The sequence below is a fragment of the Sus scrofa genome, chromosome 9 (assembly GCF_054392235.1).
Source record: "Sus scrofa isolate SSC_HxYL_T2T_F1_AM1 chromosome 9, Sscrofa_HxYL_maternal_Yorkshire_Landrace_v2.0, whole genome shotgun sequence".
Lineage (NCBI taxonomy): Eukaryota > Metazoa > Chordata > Mammalia > Artiodactyla > Suidae > Sus > Sus scrofa.
In genome coordinates this window covers 32,186,983-32,210,020 of record NC_139391.1, presented here as the reverse complement: position 1 = coordinate 32,210,020, position 23,038 = coordinate 32,186,983, and the positions used below count along the sequence as shown (strand labels likewise).

General features: G+C 38.1%; 1 protein-coding gene and 1 long non-coding RNA gene across 4 annotated transcripts in view; one reads left to right on the top strand and one right to left on the bottom strand.

Annotated features, from left to right (window-relative positions):
* Window positions 1-1,428: 1,428 nt before the first annotated feature.
* LOC102165942 (uncharacterized) lies at window positions 1,429-22,573 on the bottom strand. Its single transcript, XR_014815106.1, has 3 exons — window positions 22,438-22,573; window positions 18,942-19,013; window positions 1,429-1,460 (listed from the first exon to the last, which is right to left on the bottom strand). It is a non-coding gene; the product is annotated as an uncharacterized LOC102165942 (long non-coding RNA).
* The window catches only part of PGR (progesterone receptor), a 93,566-nt gene continuing 90,136 nt past the window's right edge, over window positions 19,609-23,038 (top strand). For 2 of the 3 annotated variants that reach the window (XR_014814365.1, XM_084974525.1), the window contains exon 1: window positions 20,490-22,275. Coding sequence is in view for 2 of the 3 variants with exons in the window: in XM_084974525.1 (XP_084830651.1) it covers window positions 20,636-22,275 (1,640 nt within the window). In the remaining variant the exon portion in view is untranslated. 3 annotated transcript variants of the gene reach the window in all.

The following is a 23,038-nucleotide window of genomic DNA, read 5'->3' as shown; positions in this document are numbered from 1 at the left end:
ATTCCCATCACTCAGTGCAGGGCCTGGTGCATTCACTATCCACTGAATGAAATGAAAGAATCCATGCACCACTCTCCATCAGGCCTCAGTGACTGCTCACAGGCCCTCTCCTTTGCCTAGAACACTTTCCCTCTTCCTTCCTGGGTCACATGCTGCTCATTCTTCAGCTTTCAACCAAACATCTTATTCAGGAAGCATCTCTTGACTATCCAAGTTAGAGTATATCCTTCCTTTTAATAAGCTTCAATAGAAATATTTACTTTTCTAACTTAGCACATAAAGCAATTCCATTTATGTCAATTTTAACTCTCTCCTCCAACACTAAAACTCTATATAGAGTTTGGATTTTCTTGTTGATGTTTCAGGTGCTTTAATCATAAGATCTGGCAACTAGTAAAGAGAATATCTACCTGATGAATAAATACATGAGTAAATAATTACCTAATTAATAAGACTGGTCATTACAAGTCTTTTTACCTATAGTTTAAAAAAAGTAAAACATGATTAGCATCATAAAGTAAATAATTTTCATCAATTAGAATAAAATCCATTATAATCACACTGGAATAAAACCCAACATCACAGATAATCATATTACAGAACCCCTTGATTCAGAAGGCACATTAAGCTCTCCTGGTCTAGTCTATTTTCTTCATTCATTCATTCTTTTTTTTTTTTTTTCGGAATCAGACTGAAGTTTTTTTTTATTTCCCCAATACATAATTTTTTCTCTACTGTACAGCATGGTGACCCAGTTACACATACATGTATATATTCTTTTTTCTCACATTATCATGCTCCATCATAAGTGACTAGACATAGTTCCCAGTGCTACACAGCAGGATCTCACTGCTAATTCATTCCAAAGGCAATAGTCTGCATCTATTAACCCCATGGGCAAAAGACCTGAATAGACATTTCTCCAAGGAAGATATACAGATGCCCAACAAGCACATGAAAAAATACTCAACATCACTGATTATTAGAGAAATGCAAATCAAAACTACCGTTCATTCATTCTTTTTTCCCTTCTCATTCATCTGTGTGGTAAATATTTAGAGTTATTGTGGTGGAGAAATTAGGAGCTAGGGCTCCAAAATCAGACTGCCTGAGTCAGAGTACTAAGTTTGCCACTTGTTAGGTGTGTGATACTGGATGTGATACTTAAGCTCTGTGCCTCAGTTTACCCACCTTAAAATGGGAATAAAAATAATATCAGTGTTATAAAGCCGTACATGTAAAACGTTTACACATTACCTGGTATATGGTAACACATAAAAATATTAACTATAATATTTATTACTCTTCTTCAAACACTGAATAAATACTGGGAATACATTAGTAAGAATGGAGCCTTAACTTCAAGAGCTCATACTTTAACAGAGGAGTTTAAAAATCTAAGAATTTCAAGTGAGAGAGACTTTTACATACCAGTGTCTTCCATTGCGAACACTTCTTTCCTGACATGGAAAAAATAAGTTGTATTTACATTAATGAAGTCGTCATTATTAGCAGCAACTATTAAGATTATCAATGCACCTGTGTTCTGCATAATTTACTTATAAATAAAACACATTTATATATTATTTTCTAGATGGGCATGTCAAATACAACCTGCAAAGTATATTTAAAATTAAAATTACATAACATCAGACAGTACATTTTCTACAAGTGTGATGTAACCTTATTTTTTAAACTCCCTCAACCACTCCCAAGCTTTGTGTCCTTTTTAGAAGATAAAAGAAAGAATAGCTTTAATTTAAAATGCATAAAAGAACCAGAAGTAGTAATCTGGCCAAGTATACATAATCTGACTCTAATCATGAAAAAAAAATCAGACAAACCCCAAATAAGAATCATTCTATTAAAAACAAACAAAAAAGGACTATATCTTTTCAAAATGTCAATGCAATTAAAGACAGAGGGTGTGGATATATTCCAAATTAAAGAAAGCTAGACAGACATGACAAATAAATGAAATACCTGATGGCAGACTGGCTGGTTCTGCGAGGGAGAGAAATGCTCTAAAGGACTTTGGAAATTACCATGCAGAAGTGAATGTGCACGGTACAGTAGCTAAAACCATTAAATATATTTTAAATTTAAATTTATTGAGGTTAGGAACCATACTGTGGTCATATAAGAGAACATCTTTATTTTTAAGAAATATTCATTGAGGAATCATAATGTATGCAAGTTACTCTGCAATGATTAAAACAACCGGTGTAAATGATAAAGCAAGTGAGGTAAAATACTAACAAAGGTATAATATGAGATACATTTATTAATAAGAATAAAAAACTAGGTATAAACACTTAGGACAACAGCACTGGTAATTTTTCCAGAAATGGAGTATTCATCCTCACCATAAAGTTTTGAAAATATGTATTTTCAGAGATACTTAAACACCTCCCAACAGCAATGACAAAAAAGACTTCTCTAAGTACAGTTTTTTCATGCTACTAAGGTCAATAAGTAATATTTGTAATAATCATTATTAGTGATCAAATAACAATCTGCCAAAACTAAGCAATTCATCTTACTTTAAAAAAAAAAAAAGTGGAAGTTCCTGTTGGGGCTCAGCAGTAATGAACCTGACTAGGATCCATGAGGATGCGAGTTCTATCCCTGGCCTCATTCAATGGGTTAAGGATCCGGCATTGCCATGAGCTGTGGTGTAGGTTGCAGACATGGCTCAGATCCCATGTGGCTGTGGCATTGGCTGGCAGCTGCAGTTCCAATTTGACCCCTAGCCTAGGAACTTCCATGTGCCATGGATGAGGCCCTAAAAAGCAAAAAAAAAAAAAAAAAAAAAAAAAAGGAGAGAGTATTAAAAAAGCCTCTAAGTAGCTAATAAGATATCACAAAGCCCATAAATTTTATCCATAGAAGTACTTTTCAAGTTTTTTTTTTACAAAGCATTTTAAATATAATTCTAGAAAGTCTGATTATTTTGTTCTGAAACTACTGTATCCCTGAAGTGTAAAATTAAAACATAGAAGGGAATAAAACACAATGACAAGAAGTGATATGATAAGGGGCAAAAAGACTCTTTAAAATAACCACAAGATTCATAGTGTACAGGAACTAAGAATTTTATGACCTGTTTATATAGGCCATTTATTAGCTGCCAAATATGTTGGAATCAGCCCACTATATTTTAGAACATATAACAACTGGTACACATGATAATGATGAAGGAACTATTTAATTATGTTTAGTGAATACCAGTGGTATTAACTTGGTATAGGGATGTACTTTGGGGACCAGTTACCGTGGTTCCCAAACTGTGTGCTAAGATGCTCTGAGGGAACACAGCAAACTCAAAAGGACATTGCAGGATATTTTAAACTTCTAATGGATACACAGCAGCATCTAAAAACATGCAAACTTATAGTTTGGGGTAGACCATAGTTTCACCAAAAGATCATGCCACACTCTTTTAGATGATGTCTTATCTTTGCAAAGCTGGGTTTTGAACAGTTGCAGTGTAAAAGCAATGGGAACTCCTATTTTTTGTATTTTCTTTATTTTATCTTATAATTTGTTGCTAAATGTGTATACTCTTGTTTTCAATAATAAACATGCCTATTTTATATATGCATGGAAAATTAAGAGGGATAGGCTTTATTGAGTGAGAATCACGTACAATGAAGAAAAGTTCAAAAATATATTGAATACAAAATACATTTCAGAGTTAAATGAAATGTCTGTGGTTATTCATTGGCATAGTTTAATTTGGGACTTATTAATTGGGTTCTTCATTTTCACTTCTCCTTTATTCTGGAAAAAAAAAAGTCACTTTATTTTCCAGGATCGTACTTCTCCTATTCAGAGAATAGGAAGCACTGAGTACATGAAGTTAGAATATCTAATAAAATTTTAGATATTCCTCTCCCCCACCCCTTATATTTTCAATCTCAACCATTTCCTCAGGCTTCTTCCCCTCATCCTACACACATCTTCAACTTTCTCTCTTCTTACAAAAATACAAAACCTTGTAGTTTTTACTGCCCTCTCCCCTTTTCAATCAAAATTCTTGAATGGTCTGTTTATTCATCCTTTCTTTCTGCCAGAGTAGATGTTACATGTCTACTAGGTGCTCGGCCCTGTGAGATACATAGATGGATGGGTGGAGAGACAGATATTATACATAATGTATACAGTCAGATAGTGATATTGTTTATATTTTATATAAGTGTGTATCTCTATATATCTCAAAGTCTTCAAACATATGATTAGAAACTATAAACTGAATTTAATCAACTGATTTAAATCATATTTTTAGGTGTGTACAAGTTAATAATGCCAGAGAAATCTAAGTGAAGGGTTGAAAATTTTTCTTTGAACTTAGCATTTAGAAGAAATGTTGTGACTTTGGTGATATCAGTTTCATTGAATCGAAGTGATGGCTGTAATAATAGTGAGATGAGGAATAAATGGTAGGTGAGAATGTGCAGCTCTCTGAACCTCCCTTGTAATGAATTTAATTATACTTCCTTGTTTAATTGTCCCTGTCTTCCTTGACAGAAGAAAAGCTTCATGAGAGAAGTATATGCTGTATTATGAGCTCTTAGCCAGGGCCAAGCATCTAGTAGCCATTTAAAACTACAAGATCAAGGAAAGATCTTATTGTTCTTACAAGAAGAGAGCAACTTGAAAATGTATATAGGGTAAAGGGAAGCGGCCCAGAGTAATAGGAGAGAAAAAAAAAAAATACAGGGAGAAAAAGGAGTAAGATCCTGGAAGATATGAGAAGGAGAGGAACTGAAACTATAGGTAGACAGCTGGGCTTTCATCAAGAGTGACATCTCTTTGGTCTCAGGCAACAGAAATAAAAACAAAAATAAACAAGTGGGACCTAATCAAACTTAAAAGCTTTTACATAGAAAATTAAACCATAAAAAAAGAAAAGACAAGCCACAGAATGGGAGAAAATATTTGCAAAAGATGTGACCAACAAGGGATTAATTTCTAAAATGTACAGAGAGCTCATAAAATTCAGTATTTAAAAAAAACAAGCCAATTAAAAAATGGTCAGAACATCAAAACAGATATTTTTCCAAAGAAGAGAGGCAGATGGTCAAAAAGTACATGAAAAGATAGTCAGAATCCCTAAATATTAGAGAAATGCAACTCAAAATGACAATGGGGTATATTACCTCACACTGGTCAGAATGGCCATCATCAAAGTCTATGAATAATAAATGCTGGAAAGGGTATGGAGAAAGGGAACTCTCTTTACACTGTTAGTGTAAATGTAAACTGGTATAGTCACTGTGAAAAACAGTATAGAGGTTCCTCAAAAAACTAGAGTTTCTATATGATCTAGCAATCCCACTCCTGGGCGTATATCCAGAAAAGATGAAAACACTAATCCAAAAAGATACATGCACCCCAATATTCACTGCAGCACTATTTGCAATAACTGAGACATGGAAGCAACCTAAATGTTCACCAACAGAGAAATGGATAAAGAAGATGTGATATATATATATATATATATATAAAATATATATATAATGGAATACTACTCAGTCATAAAAAATGAAATATTGCCATTTTCAGCAACATGGATGGACCTAGAGATTATCATGCTAAGTGAAGCAAACCAGGAAGATAAAGACAAATATCACATAATGTCTCATATGTGGAACATATTAAAAATTATACAAATGAACTTATCTACAAAACAGAAATAGGCTAACAGATACAGAAAACAAACTTAGGGTTACCAAAGGAAAAGGAGTGGAAGGATAAATTAGAAATATGAGATAAATAGATATACAGTATTATATATAAAATAGATAAACAACAAGGATTTATTGTATAGCACTGAACTTTATTCAATATCTCATGATAACTTATAATGGAAAATAATCTGAAGCTGTACACTTGAAATTAACACAATATTGTAAAACCACTATAAGTAAACCAAAAAAAAGTGAGATCTCCTGCTAAGGTTAAAGAAAGGAGGCAAGTAAATCATCTCTCAAGCTCAATTCATACATTTACTGAACTTAATATGTGCTCAGCACTTCATTAAATGCTGTTGTAGGTAGGAGAGGGTAACAGAAACTCAAGATACATACAAAACTCTATTCTCTATAATTATGCAATATAAGGCAGAATTAAATTTTAACCACTTATTGTCTCAGGAGAGAGGGGGACAATCTTGAAAGTATGAAAGGTTAACATACATAAGATACTTCTGAGTTGAAAATACATATACAGAAACAGGATTAAGATGACATAGTAGAAGGACTGGAGCTCACCTTCTCTCATGAAAACAGCAAAACTACAACTAACTGCAGAACAACCTTCAGCAAAATATACTGGCAATTATCAAAAAAGATATCCTCCATATGCTGTGGGTGCAGCCTTAAAAGATAAATAAATTAATTAATTAATTAAATGTTTGCTCTGTAATAAATACTTTTAAGAGAATGAAAAGACAAATGATATATTGAGACAAAATATTCACAAATCACATATCTAACAAAGGACAAAGTGTATAAAGAACTCAAACTGAGCAGTAAAATAAATAAATAAATAAATAAACAAACAAACATCCCTATTAAAAAGCATGCCAAAATATAGAGAGATATTTCACCAAGAGGATATGGATTACAAATAAGCCATTTTTAAAATGTTCAATATCATTAGCCATTAGGAAAACACAACCTAAAACTACAATGTGAGTCCACTATAGACCTATTAGAATAACTAAAACAGAAAAATACAACACCAGGTGCAGACAAGCATGTGAAACAGCTGGAACTCCCATCCAGTGCTGGTGGTTATGCAAAATGATGTAGACATTTTAGAAAAGAGAATGACCATTTCTTATATATTTACCATATAAGTCAGAAATCCCACTCCTAGGTATTTACTCTAGAGAAATGTTTAAAAGAAAATTTATGTTTACACAAAAAACTTGTACACAAATGTTTACAGTCATTCTATTCATAACTACCAAAAACTGCAAAGAACCCAAATTAACTTCAGGGTGAATACATAAGAAAACCACAGTACATCCAAGAAATGAAATACTACTCAGAAGTTAAAAAAAAATTCATATATGCAACAACTTGGATGAATCTTTTAATTTTTATTAAAGTATATTGATATACTATGTTGTGCCAATTTCTGCTATACTATAAAGTGTCTCCATCATTCATATATATACATCTTTTTCTTATATTATCTTCCATCATGATCTATACAGTTTATATGTACACAGTGGAATACTATGCTCCACTTATCTAAGTATTAATTAGAAAGATCTATATGAACTTATACGAGGGATTTCCAAGATATATTATTAAGTGAAGAGAGATACTTTTTGTATGGTAAATGAAGAGAAATAAAAAGGCAAATGTATCTGTTTGTTTACAAAAAAAGAAAAACAGGAAAATAAACCTGGAAACATTAAAATTGGTAACCTATGGGCCAGTATGATGAAGGTGAAAGAGACAAAAGAGGACATGAGTCAGTATAACTTTCTTGTAGTTATGACTTCTGGAAGCATGTTAATATTCTACGTAGTCTAGAAATTAAAAATAAATCACCAAGGAGTGGAAGAACAAAAAAGTAAAACTAAAACTAAAAGCAAACTGAAGCAAATGCATATAACTGAATTCCAAATGAATTAAAATAATGCTAGAAATAAAGGAAAAAATCCTAACAAATTTTAAACATGGTATTTAACTATATCTCTTTAGTCAGGGGGAGGAGGGGGAAGGGATAGGAAGACACAGCAAGTAAAGTGAATTTTTTTGTAGGTATTTTTATAGTGGTATGGATGAAACAATTATGAAATTATTTTGGGGATACTGCTGAATTGTAGAAATTGAATAAATGTTTTGAATGCTTTCACGTTTTTAGGAACTAGGATTCTCACGGTGAAAAAAAGGAAGATACAAACATTGAATGCGGGGAATGCAAAGAAAACTATGGAGATGGACTGGATTTGTAGGTGTCAGTAAGAACTAATGATTTTTGACATCTTCCTAGACAGACGATTAGATTATACAATACATTATACATACATATTACACATATTATGTATATATAGTAGATTATATGTGTGTATATGTGTGTGCATGTGCACGCGTGCACGCACACACACACACGCACTTCTTAACTGTCTGCTGAAAGGGCCTAGAATCAAATGATTCCCCAGTATCAATTAGCATATTGAGGACCTAGATATGGGTTTCTAATTGCATTTTCCAGTAAAACGAACCAAGTTTCCTCAGAGAAATGGATGATTCAGTGGGTGGGACCAGGAATGTAAAGTGATCCTAGGACACATTAAGCCATAAAATAAGAAAATGTTAAAAATAAATTACTGAAGTAAGTTAAAAGGACAAAGCAGCTGGTGTAAAGGAACATCCATTGGTCGGATCTGGTAAAATTTGAGTACTCAAATAAAGACAGTATTGAAAAATAAAAACTTTAAATTTAAAAAATAGGAATCCATGAGTTCATTTTGATAATGAATAGGCTGGCAAGTTAGATAAATGAATGAGTGAATGAGGGAGAACTTTTGCAACTGATAAAGGTAAAGAGAAAATTGGAGTAGGAAAAGGGGAAAAGAGCAAATACATGGTGGATGAACTGAACAATACCTTGACCAAATGATCAAAAGCAATATGGCACTGAGGGGCAGATAAATCATGAATGCCATCTGAAAGTGATGTTCTCAAGACACAATATCATTTCTGTAGTGTTCCAACTAGGGATGCTTAACTCGAATCTAATCATAAGGAAACATCAAAATAACCAAAATGAGGAATATTCTATTTTTTTAAGGACCTGCATATTTCAAAATATCAAAGTCATGAAAGAGTAACAAAAGCTGAGGAGCTCTTCCAGGTTAAATAAACTAAAGAGATTTGACAAGTAAAGGTAACATATAATCATGGACTGGAAGAAAAAGATGTTATAAAAATATCATTTGATCAACTGACAAAATTAGGAATATGTGTAGATTACAGTGTTGTGTTAATGTATAATTTCCTAAAGATAACAATCACGCCATGTAAGAGACTATTCTTGTTCTGAGGAAATATACACGATATATTTAGGAGTAAAGCTATATGTTTATGCAACTTAATCTCAAATAGTTAAAAAAAGAGTGTTATCTATGTATATCAGTAGATATATAAATAGAACAATGCCACAAGTTATATTATATAATTAATAAAAATTTTAATAAATGACATATTAAATAGTATCGACGGTAGGTTAACTGTGATAGATCTTTACCATTAGTACTTACATCTGCCAATCATTCCTCATCCTGCATCATTCCACATAAATATAGACATTTAATGATAATTTGGAAAAAATTCCTAAAAATCATAGTATATTAAGGAAAGCTAGGCTATAAAATTAAAACAAATATTTCAGAAGTATAATACAAGTCAAATATATAAGTGTATATAGTTCCAAACACACAAAAAAATGTAACAAATGCACCTATGTGTAAGTTCTGTACAACTACATGTTAAAAAAAAAATGAGTGCCAGAGCCAACTGGCTTTGCACATAAACCTGAAGAATAATTCAAGGTACATAAAAGGATACCTTGAATTTATGGTCATTTTAAAATATTATATTAGAATCATAAGAATGTATAAATATATGCGTGAAAAAATAACTAGTTGAGATAAACTGTGAAGATTATACTTACAAAAATAAGTAGGCTATTAAATTCATTCATACATTAATGTGAATTTCTTTCTCAGTTTATATTAAGTATTATTTAAGATTCTAAGCAAAATGAGACTTTATACAGTGTCAGATACTATTCATTGAATTTCCATCCCAGCTTTTGCTCCTTTCTAACATAACCCTAATTTTGGTACCAAGTATGCTGAACAGTGGACTCAGCTGCAGAAGATGCATCACAATTAATCTAATCAAATTTCCCTTTGAGTAACTTATTTAGTGGTGGGCAGATGACCCAGTTCTAGTGAAGAAGTTTTGATAGGCTGTCTATGGGGGAGCTCTGGATAAGCCTGATGTAAGGAAAAAAACATGCCAGAAGAAACTCTCCTTATTCCTAATTCTGGATGCAGTTGTGTGAGATCCTGATGCCATCTTTGGGCACTAAGGGGCAAGAAAGAGATAAAATCCAAGGCTCTGATGCCAGCTGACTGGAAAGATGTTGAATTTGGGACCTTGAGGATATTAGTGAGCCACTGATTCACCAATACTAGAATTACTTTCCTTCAGACTTCTTGTCATGTGAGATAATAAATATTTGTTATTTAAGTCACTTTTTGTTGAGTACCCTATTACTTGGACCCAAAATATATCCTACCAGACATGGGTATAAAAAGCAGGTTATCTACTGGTGGGTAGTCAGTACACCTCTGGAGGGCCTGTATAACCTAAGAGTTGTCTGTGACTCTGGATTCAGAATCCAGGGGGATGTGTCAAGCAGGTCACAGAAGTAACCTTTGTATATTCACTGCGAGGGCCAACATTCACCTACAATCATTCCTTTGTAAATACAGAAGAATTGTGGCTCTCAAAGTTGTATAAACAACAAAAAAATCCAAACTAACCAAATCATAGGTCTAAGTGCCTGACATGCCTTTCTGAATGTGCTCATATTTCTGAGGCCTCAGATGAAGAAAAAAACACTATTCCATAAACCTTGTCAACTACCAACACTAAAAACTGTAAAAAAATAAATAATGTATAAAGTGAAAATAGTACTAGATTTGAAAGTAAAAAACCCTAGTAATAAGTTCTGACCCTACTAATTACTAGCTCTAAGATTCCAGGCTTCAGTTTTCTCATTTGCAAAGTTGAGATAATAATATTTATATTTATACTGTGGTGCAGTGGGTTAAGGACCAAGTGTTGCTGTAGCTGTGGCACAGGTCACAACTCTGGTTTGGATTCCATCCCTGGCCCAGGAACTTCCATATACCATGGGTGTAGCCGAAGAAGAAAAAAAGAAAAAACCCACAAAAACAAAAACATAATACTTCTGAAATTTTCTGAGCATTATATGTGATAGCGTAGAAAATATACATATGCATATGCATACATACATATATAGTAAAATAACATACAAAGCAAACTGTTTCATGATATACTTGAGGCAGATGTTTGTAAAATGAATGAGTGATTCCCCTGTTCACCAGAAAAACTGAAGTAAACTTGACAAAAATCCAGCATCTTTTCAAGTTTAAAAAAGCTTCATGGCTTTCTTCGCATGCTATGCCCACTGCCATAGTATAGACAACACTAAAGAATAGCTGGTGCCAAAATACATATATTTGTGGAAACACTAAATTTTATTATATTTTTGATTTTATTCTATCAACATGAAAATATGCCACTTAATTCTTTAATTCATGATACAAACACCAAAGTTGTTATAAGAAAAGAAAGCAGACCAGTATTCCTCATGAATGGAGATATAAAAATTCTATCACTATGGAGAACAGTATGGAGGTACCTTAGAAATCTGTACATAGAACTACCACATGACCCAGCAATCCCACTCTTGGGCATCTATCCCAACAAAACTTTCCTTAAAAAAGACACATGCACCCGCATGTTCATTGCAGCACTATTCACAATAGCCAAGACATGGAAACAACCTAAATATCCATCGACAGATGATTGGATTAGGAAGATGTGGTATAGTATTCAGCCAAAAAAGAATGACATAATGCCATTTGCGGCAACATGGATGGAACTAGAGACTCTCATACTGAGTGAAATAAGTCAGAAAGACAAAGACAAATACCATATGATATCACTTATAAATGGAATCTAATATACAGCACAAATGAACGTTTCCACAGCAAATAAAATCACAGACTTGGAGAACAGACGTGTGGCTGCCCAGGGAGAGAGGGAGGGAGTGGGAGGGATTGGGAGCTTGGGGTTAACAGATGCAAACTATTGCTCTTGGAATAGATTTACAATGAGATCCTGCTGTGTAGCATTGAGAACTATGTCTAGATACTTACATCACAACACAACAATGGGAGGAAAAAGTATGTATACATGTATGTGTAACTTGGTCCCCATGCTGTACAGCAGGAAAAAAAAATTCTATCAAGCTTTTAACAAATCAAATGTAATACATGAAAATTACATCATGACTGAGAGAGGTTTATCCCAGGAATGCAAGGTTGGCTTAATATCCAAACTCAGCTAATGTAAAACAACACTACCAAACTAATAAAGAAAAACCATATGATCATCTCAACAGAAAGATCATTAAAAAAAGAAAAACAAAACAGCTATTCCTATTAAACCTCTCAGCAAAGAGAGGTACTTAGGAGTAGAAGAATACTTCCTTGATCTGAAAAGGGGGACTCCATGAAAAAATCTGCAGCTTACATCATATTTAATGAGGAAAGACTGAACACTTCCCCCATAAAATCATGAAACCAAGAATGCCACCCTTATCGTTCCAATTAAAAAATCAATTGCTTGGAGTTCCCGTCATGGCTCAGTGGTTAACGAATCCGACTAGGAACCATGAGGTTGCAGGTTTGGTCCCTGCCCTTGCTCAGTGGGTTAACGATCCGGCACTGCCATGGACTGTGGTGTAGGTCGCAGATGCGGCTCGGATCCCGCGTTGCTGTGGCTCTGGCGTAGGCCAGTGGCTACAGCTCTGATTCGACCCCTAGCCTGGGAACCTCCATATGTCGCGGGAGCGGCCCAAAGAAATAGCCAAAAGACAAAAAAAAAAAAAAAAAAAAAAAAAAAATTGCTTATCTAAATACTAGAAATGTACAATATAAAACAAAAATTAGGCATAATTATAAAATGTCCTCCAAAATTCTCTCCCCATAAGGTATATGATTTGATAATCTTCTCCCCTTGATTATGCATGAGATGGTCAAAATGATGGATTTCACTGTCATGATACATTTCTGGCAAAAGGAAATTTTCTTATATAATTAAGATCCCAAATTAGCTTATTTTCTTAAAGATAATCAACATGGAGATATCTGGGTAACTCTCACCTAATCAGAGAGAAGCCTTTAAAAAAAATATGAGTAAATTTCTCCTGTGGACCTCAAATAAGATGGAAGCCACCACGAGTTTAACATCTGCAAGGAACTGAACTCTGCCATCAACCTGAATGAACGTAGAAGAGCAGGCTGAGCCTCAGACATAATGCAGTCTTGGATGATCCAATGATACCAAACATGTAAGCCCTAAACAGTGGAACCAGCTAATGCATGCCCAGATTCTTGGCCCATGGAGACTGTGAGATAATGACTGGGTGATGTTTAAGCTACTAAGTTTGTGGTAACTTATTTCTCAGCAATAAAAAACTTATACAGAAACCATACATAATGACACCAAAAATATGAAATAATTAAGAGATAAAATTTGTCAAAAATGTTAGAGTAAAAGCTTCAAAAATTGCTGAGACAAAGTAGGTCTAACGAAATGGAGATACATATCATGTTCATGGAAAGATGGAAGACAATGTTAATGAGACATCGATTCCTCTCTAAAAGGACTTATTTCAATGCAATCTCAACAGTGCAGCAGACTTGTTTGCAGAAATTGACAGATCATAAAATATATATGAAAATGCAAAGGGCCTAGAATAACCAAAATAATTTTGAAAGAGAAGAATAAAGTTGGAGTAGTACTAACACTTCAAGTATCCAAGGCCTATCTATCACACAGTTATAATAATCAAGAGAGTATATTAATGGGAGTTCCAGTTGTGGCTGAGCGGGTTAAGGACCTAACATTGTCTCTGTGAGGACGAGGGTTTGCTCTCTGGCCTTGCTCAGTGGGTTAAGGATCTGGCATTGCCACAAGTGGGTAGATGGCAGCTGCAACTCTGATTTGACCCCTAGCCTTGGAATTTCCATATGCCACAGGTGTAGCCTTAAAAAAAAAAAAAAAAAAAGACAGTGTGTTACTGTCAGACAGAACAGCAAAACAAAGTAGAGAATCTGGCAACAGACCCCCAACATACGTAACTGATTTACAAAAAGGGTGCAAAGGTACTTAAGTGGGGAAAGAATATTCTTTTCCTCAAATGATGCTGGAACAACTGAATATACATATGCTAAAAAAAAAAAACCCAAAACAAAAAGACTGTTATCTATATATACCTCACACCACGTTAAAATGATTCATAGATGTAAACATAAAACTAAAAACTATAAAACCAGAAGAAAATACAAGAGTAAATTCTTGTGATCTTGAGTTTGGCAAAGATTTTTAATTAATGACACTGACACTGAAAGTACAATTCTTAGAAGTGTAAATTGATAAATTAGATGTTATCAATACTAATCTGTTCTCTAAAGGACACTGTCAAGAGAACTTCAAAATAAGGCACAGGTGACGAGAAAATATTTTCAAATCACATCTATAACAATTGCATCAGAGTTTATAACTCTCAAAATTCAACAATAAGGAAATAATTCAATTTTTAAAACACAAAGAAAATATTTTAAAAGACATATCAAAAAAGATACACAGATGGTGAATAAGCATGTGAGAAGATGGTTAACATCAATAGTTACTAGGGAAATGCAATTAAATCTACAATGAGATATTATATATCTATTAGAATAGTTAAAATTAAAACTACTGACCATTCCAATTGTTGTCCAGGATACAAAAGAATTGGAATTGTAATATACTGCTGATGGGAATGTAAAATCATACAAATACTTTGGAAATTGTGTAGTAGTTAAACACACTCCTACCAATTTACCACTCATTTCATTTCTGGGTATCCACCCATGAGAAAGCAAAACGTGCGTCCATACAAAAGCTTGTACACACATTTTCATGGCAGCTTTACTTGGTATTAAAAAACTGGTAAAAATCCAAGTGTTTATCAACACGTAAACTGATAAACGAACTATGGTATATCAGAAGTCTAAGAAGATATGACAACAATGTAATGAGGTATCCTGGATAAAATTGTGGAAAGGAAAAAGAACATTAAGTAAAAGCTAAGGAAATCTGAATAAACTACGTATATTAGTTAATAATGATGTATGAATATTTGTTCATTAATTGTAACAAATATACCACATTAATATGATAATAAGGAAAACTATGTAGGGATATAGGACAACTCTATACTTAATTTCTCTGTAAACCTAACACTATCCTAAAAAGTAAAGTCTATTAAAAAATTAAAGCACTTAGTCCTTAATAAGTGTGTATAATTTAACACATTTAATAAATCAGATATAAAAGATTTTTAAAAAACCTAATGTATAGTGACAAAAAGTAGGTTAGTAGTTGCCTACCGATCCATAGGAAGTGGCAGGGATAGGAGAGGGATATAAAAAAGGAAGGATTAAAAAGGAAACTTCTGAGGGAAAAGGGTATATTTATCATTTTTGTTTGTGTGGGGATGGCTTTATAGGCATACTCTTATGTCAAAACTTAACAAACTGTACATTTTAAATATAAGCAGCTTATTGTGAGACAACTATATTTTAATAAGACTTTTTTTCTAGTATAAACAAACCAAAAAACCTTCCAACTATGAACTATCTTCTTAAAAAATAGTCTGCGGGCCTATTTGGAGTTAGCCCCATAACACCGGTTGAGTTTTTTTCTTTCATTTTTATTGGGCTATGATTGACATACAGCACTGTACCAGTTTAGGGTGTACAGCACCATGCTTTGACTGATCCACATCATGAAATAATTATCTCATTAAATTTACTGACTATCCATCATCTGATATAGATACAACATTAAACAAATGGGGAAAGAAATTTCGTGATGAGAATACTTAGGATTTATTAACAGCTTTCATATATAACCCAAGCAGTGTTAATTATGTTTATCATGTTGTACATTATCTGGTACCTATTTATCTCGTAACTAGGAGTTTGTGCCTTTTGACTGCATTCATCCGATTCCCCTTCTTCCTCCTCCCACTCTGTCACCCACAAATCTGATCTCTGTTTATGAGGGTTTTTTTGAAGTATAATTGACCTACAACACTGTGTTAGTTCCTGTTACACAACATAGTGATTCAATATTTCTATACATTTCAAAACGACCACCATGATAAGTCTAGTTAATATATGTCACCATACAAAGATACTACATAGTTACTATATTCCCCACACAGTGCATTTCACATTCTTGACTCATTTGTTTCACAACTGGTAGTTTGTATCACTTAGTCTCTCTCACCTATTTCTTTCATTCCCCACACTCCTCCCTCTGGCAACCCCCTGTTTGTTCTCCATATCTACAACTCTGTTTCTGTTTTGTTTGCTCATTTGTTTTCTTTTTTAGATTTCACACATAAATGAAATCATACAGTATTTGTCTTCCTCCGTCTGACTTATTTCACCTAACATAATACCCTCACCGTTCATCCAGGATATTGCAACCAGCAATTCCCTTCTTTACCATGGCTGAGTAATATTCCATTATATACACATTTCACATCTTTAACCATCCACCTATTGATGGGAACTTAGGTTGCTTCCATGCTTTGGCTTTTGTAAATAATGCTGCAATGAACACAGGGGTACATATATCTTTTTAGTGTTTGTTTTCTTCCAGTAAACACCCAGGAAGGGAACTGTGGGATCATACAGTAGTTTTCTTTTTAACCAGTGTATTTAACTAGTGAGTTTATTTCACTCAAAGATTCATATATTTGGGAATTCTTGTGCCAACAGTGTTAATCACTCAGCATCGAATTTCATGGCATAATGATGATTTAGGACATGCTGGGTGTCTTAATTATTGTTTTCTCACTTCAAGATTTTCAATCTTATGGAAATAACCTAGTCAGACTGTCTGGTTTGAGAGAATTTTTACAGTCAATCAACATTAATCCAAACAAAGTATGTCATTTTAAAAATGAGACTTAGTGTCTATTTTATAGCTACAGTATCCTGGAACCCATATCCTGAGCCATTTGCTACTTAAAAATCACACTTCTGGAGTTCCCTGGTGGCTGAGGGGGTTAAGGATCCAGCATTATGACTGCTGCGGTGTGGGTTCCATCCCTGGCTTGGAAACTTCCCAATGCTGTTGGTGTGGCCAAAAAAAAAAAATAATAATAATAATTAAAAATCAGACCTCTGGGAGTTTCTGCTGTGATGCAATGGGTTAAGAACCTGACTACAATGGCTCAAGTTGCTGCAGAGGCACAGGTTTGATCTCCGGCCCAGTACAGTTGTTTAAGGATTGTTGCTACAGCTGTAGCTCGGATTCAGTCCCTGGACAGGGAACTTCCATATGCTGTGGGTGTGGGCATAAAAAATCCTAATAATCGAATTCCTAAGAAGGCTAGCATTTGATCACTTGGGGTCAAATACAGCTAATGCTACTTATTAACTTTACCATATTGGGCCACTCTGAGCTTCAGTTTTCTCAACTATACAGTGGGGAAAAAGGTGCCTATTTCATAAGAGTGTTGAAGGATTAAATAAGTTAATGGACGTAAAGGTCGTATCAGACTACCTGGCAGTGCTATCCAGATTTTACAGATTCTACAGATTCTCTGGCATTCACCATCATGGAACTGTAAATCAAAACCACAGTCAGAGGAGTTTCTGTTCTAGTTCAATAGGTTGAGGACCCAGTGTTACCTCTGTGAGGATGCAGGCATCACTCAGTGGGTTAAGGATCCAGCATTGCCACAAGGCGCAGTGCAGCTTTGCAGATGTGTCTTGGATCCAGTGTTGCCATGGCTGTACATAGGCTGCTAATGCAGCTCTGATTCAACCCCTAGCCCAGGAACTTCCATATGCCACAGGTGAGCCTGTTTAAAAAAAAAGAAGAAGAAGAAGAAAGAAAAAAAAAAAAACTACACTGAGATACCACTTTACACACACACACACACACACACACACACACACACACACACACTATTAGAACCTTCATACACTGTTGGTGGAAAGGTGAAAAGTGCAGTCCCTTTGCAAAACCAGTCTGCAGTCCTCAAAAGGTTAAACCTAGAGTTACCATATGTCCCAGCATATGGATATATATATATACACACACATATATATATATCCCCGAAAAATGAAAATATGTTCACACAAAAACTTATACGTGAATGTTCATAGAATCATTATTTACAATAACCTAAAAGCAGATCAACAACTGATAAATCCAACAAAAGCCTAAACCCAGTAACTGATAAATGGACAATCAAAACATAGTATGTCTAAACAATGAAATATTATTTGGCAATAAAAAGGAGTAAAGTACTTATATATGCTACCAGATGGCTGAACCTTGAAAACATTATACCAATGAAAAGAAACCAGCAAAAAAGAACACGTGGTATGATTCTAATTATATGAAATGTTCAGAACAGGCAAATCCAGAAACAAGGAAAGTAGATTCAGTGGCTATTTAAATGTTTTAAAGGAAAATGAAGAGGGAGTGCTAATGACTATGGGATTTCTTTCTGGGGTGATGTAAATGTTCTAATATTAATAGTGGTGTCAAACAACTGTGAATATGCTAAAAACCACTGAATTATATACTTTAAAACTGGTGACCTGTGTAGTATGTGAATTATATTTAGTAAAGCATATTAAATGGTTTAAATTGGATTGGAAAAAGGAAAGCCCGAAGGCAACAATAACAGTATTAATAACAATAAATTAGTTCACTTCTCTAGCCTTATTCTCTTCCACTCCCACATTTACTCTATGCTCTATCCTTAATGGCCTTCTTGAAGTTCCCATATTATGTATTCCTATCTGATGTCCTATGAACATACTATATCTGCTTCTTGGAATTCTCTTCACCCCTCTTCTATCTGCCTAACTCCTTTATATTTAAAATTAGTCAGTAAGAATAACTGAATGGCTGGAACAATCAATCTTAAAATCCAGGGGCCTAAAATGATAACATTTATGCCTCACTCATTTAGACCCTCCCCCACATGATTCAGGGATCCTGGTTCCTTACCTCTGGTGACTGCCCATCCTGGCATCTTGGACCAAGTCTTCCACTGTATTCCCCATACCTGGCATAGAGGACCTGTGGGGCATCAGCACAGATAGAACCTTGAGGAACTTTCTGATCAATTCAATTTTGAACATAGTATATTTATGTCAGGATATTCAATGGTCTTGGGTTCAGCATAGAGATTGTCAGTTCATGACTTTGTATCTCAAATACATTGCAATACTCCCCCCTCTCTACCATACGGTCAGGAAGTAAGAAGTAATCTGCTTAAAAACTCAAAGAAAAGTATTAAGAATAAGAATGCTGATGGGCAAAAAATACTATTCAAGGTCTCTCTTGAGGAATTTACATAAACTGGAGCTAAAGGAGACTTTCCTTAAAGTGTTATTTATTAAAAATTGGAATGCATTGTCTAGGACAAATCAGTGTGACACACAACATCCAATTTCCTGCCCAGGTATATAAGTGTTATTAACTATCTCCCACTTCCAAATTTCTTTTTCTGCCACACTGAGGATTGTTCAGGAGGAGCCGGATGGGTTGGCTGTAGCAAAAGAAATTTGAAAGTACTCACTTTTATGGAAATCATAAGAGAGAATATTTCTTTCATATTATTTATGCATTTATTGATGCATTTATTCTAAAAAATAATACATATTGCCAAATATCTTCTTCCAGGGAAAAATCTTTACAAAATTGAAATCTTGAAAATTCAGCTTCTGATAGAATCCATTCGCTTTTCCAGTTAGACTGGGCATAATTCTTAATTGGTAGTACACAATCTAATATGCTTACGAAGTTCCATCCTCACAGTACCTGTTTTTTAGACTAGCGGTTGGGAATACTAACTCCAGAATTTCAGATCTGGTCCATAATTGGGGTAGGGAGGGGCTTTGGGCGGAGCCTCCGGATAGGGAGGAGGCATTGTTAGAAAGCTGTGGGGCTAGTCTACTGGCTGTCACTACTCTAGTTAAGCCTTTGTATTTGAATGTGCGAGGAGGGTCTGCTGTGTTAGCAGCATTTTCAGTGAGAACTACTCTCACTTGGCATTTGAGTGGAATCTGCACCTACAGGCGTTTCGTCCCCTCCGGACTGCTAAGAAATGTGAGGGCTGCGGAGATGACTGTCGCCAGCTATAGGGAACCGGGAGGTATAAGACTGTTCAGGGAATGGGCTGTGCCGAGAGGCCAAAATAGCCCCAGGGTTTTAGGGAGACGGGAAATGTAACACAGGCAGGGACTGGCAGCAACAGGGCATTGAAGCCGGAGAAAAAGTCGGGAGATAGAGCCGCCAGTAATTGCTTTCGAAGCCGCCGCCACTCGAGTGCTGACTTGTGAGTACTCTGCGTCTCCTGTCCTCAGACTGAAGTCGGGGAACTCTCTTGGAGAACTCTCCCAGTTAGGAAACGAGATCCCTACAACTACCTTCGCCGGCTCTCCCCACCTGCCTCAAGGACGTAACAACTATCACCCATCTCCTGCCTACCAGACGCTGGGCAAGGGCAGGAGCTGACCGGTGCCGCCCCCTTCCGACCCAGGAGGTGGAGATTTCACCCCCCTCTCCACCGTCCCGTCCAGCCAAATTCAACACCTATTTTCTCCTCCCGCTGCCCCTATATTCCCGACACCCCCTCATCCTTCCCCTATCCCTCCTCCCCAGAGACAGGGGAGGAGAAAAGGGGAGTCCAGGTCGTCATGACTGAGCTGAAGGCAAAGGATCCCCGGGCTCCCCACGTGGCGGGCAGAGCGCCCTCCCCCACCCAGCTCGGGACGCTGGGACGCCCAGACACAGGCCCCTTTCAGGCGAGCCAGACCTCGGAAGCGTCGCCCGCAGCCTCGGCCATACCCCTCTCCCTGGACGGGCTACTCTTCCCTGGGCCCTGCCAGGGACAGGAACCAGACGGGAAGACGCAGGACCAGCAGACGCTGTCAGACGTGGAGGGGGCGTATCCCAGAGTTGAAGCTACAGAGGGTGCTGGAGGTGGCAGCTCTAGACCCTCGGAAAAAGACACCGGGCTGCTGGACAGTGTCTTGGACACGCTACTAGCGCCCTCAGGTCCCGGGCAGAGCCACGCCAGCCCTCCCGCCTGCGAAGCCACCAGCCCTTGGTGCTTGTTTGGCTCTGAGCTTCCCCAGGACGCTCGGGTTGCCCCTTCCACCCAGGGAGTATTGCCCCTGCTCATGAGCCGGCCAGAGGGCAAGGCTAGCGACAGCTCCGGGACGGCAGCCGCCCATAAAGTGCTATCCAGGGGTCTGGCACCGTCCCGGCAGCTGCTGCCCTCGACTGCCGGGAGCCATCACTGGCCGGCGGCCGCAGTGAAGCCCTCTCCGCAGCCCGCCGTGGTGGAGGTGGAGGAGGAGGATGACTCCGAGTCCGAGGGCTCCATGGTTCCACTTCTGAAGGGTAAACCCCGGCCTGCAGGAGGCACGGCTGCCGGAACAGGAACCCCGACCGGTGCTCCTGGGACGGCCGCAGGAGGCGTCGCCCTGGTCCCCAAGGAAGATGCCCGCTTCTCGGCGCCCAGGGGCGCCCTGGCGGAGCACGATGCGTCAGGGGCGCCCGGGCGCTCCCCTCTGGCCACTACGGTGATGGATTTTATCCACGTGCCCATCCTGCCGCTCAACACGGCCTTTCTGGCCGCCCGCACCCGGCAACTGCTAGAGGGGGATAACTATGACGGCGGGGCCCCGGCTGTCAGCGCCTTTGCACCGCCGCGGGGCTCGCCCTCGGCCCCGTCCGCCTCCGTCACCGCCGGCGACTTCCCCGACTGCGCGTACTCTGCAGACGACGAGCCCAAGGACGACGCATTCCCGCTCTATGGCGACTTCCAGCCGCCCGCCCTGAAGATCAAGGAAGAGGAGGAAGGCGCCGAGGCCGCCGCGCGCTCTCCGCGGTCGTACCTGGTGGCGGGTGCCAACCCTGCCGTCTTCCCGGATTTTCCGCTGGCGCCGCCGTCGCTGCCTCCGCGAGCGTCGTCCAGACCTGGGGAAGCCTCGGCGGCGGTCGCACCCACCAGTGCCTCGGTATCGTCGGCGTCCTCGTCGGGGTCGGCCTTGGAGTGCATGTTGTATAAGGCGGAGGGCGCGCCGCCCCAACAGGGCCCGTTCCCGCCTCCGCCCTGCAAGCCGCCGAGCGCCGGCGCCTGCCTGCTGCCGCGGGACAGCCTGCCGTCCACCTCGGCCTCCGCCGCCGCCGCCGCCGCCGCCGCCGCCGGGGCGGCTCCTGCGCTCTACCAGCCGCTTGGCCTCAACGGGCTCCCGCAGCTCGGCTACCAGGCCGCGGTACTCAAGGAGGGCCTGCCGCAGGTGTACCAGCCCTATCTCAACTACCTGAGGTGAGGGCCCGGGGCGGGGCCCCACGCGTCGCGAGAGTAGCGGGCCGGCAGCCCGCCGCCGCCAGCTCCGGCCCTCCGCGCCCGGCTCCGGCTCCCCAGAGAGGTCGCGAGGGGTGGGTGGCCGGGGCGGGGCACAGCACAGGTTGGCTTCCTTTTTCTTACCTCCTTTCCTTATTTGGGCGGGGGGCACCAAGGGGGCGCAGAATATGCTGTTTCTAGAGCTTGCCTCCGGGAGAATACGCTTCTAAACTTTCCAGGTCTGCGTGGTCCCAAGGCAAGACCCGCAGTGATTTTAAAAAGCGCAGTGTCACTCTAGGTCCGCTGTAGCCCGGCGGTACGGAAAGGGTGCGGCGAGTTGAGGGCTTTGTAACCTGCTTTTCTTCCTAGAATGACGATTACCGGCAATGTCGGTCCTGGAGAGGAGACGTTAACGCACCGCTTTTTGGGGAGGGGTGGCATTGGCTGTCGGGTAGCGAGCTGGAGCCAAAAGCAGAACCATTTTAGGGGTCTGGACATTTACCGGCTTCGTTTTCATACGAATCTCAAAGTTAAAATTAATTTACGTGTAATATGTTTACGTTATGGATTTGAACATTAATCACTGCAATGTCCTGTATTATAATACTGTTCCGTGTTCGCTACAACTTTTTTTTTAATACAGGTTTTTTAAGAGCATTTTAATTTACATACGGGAGTAACGGAATTTTAAAGAAAAAAGAATGCTCTAGGCTTGGAATCTTGTGCTGTGAATAGTCAAGACAGT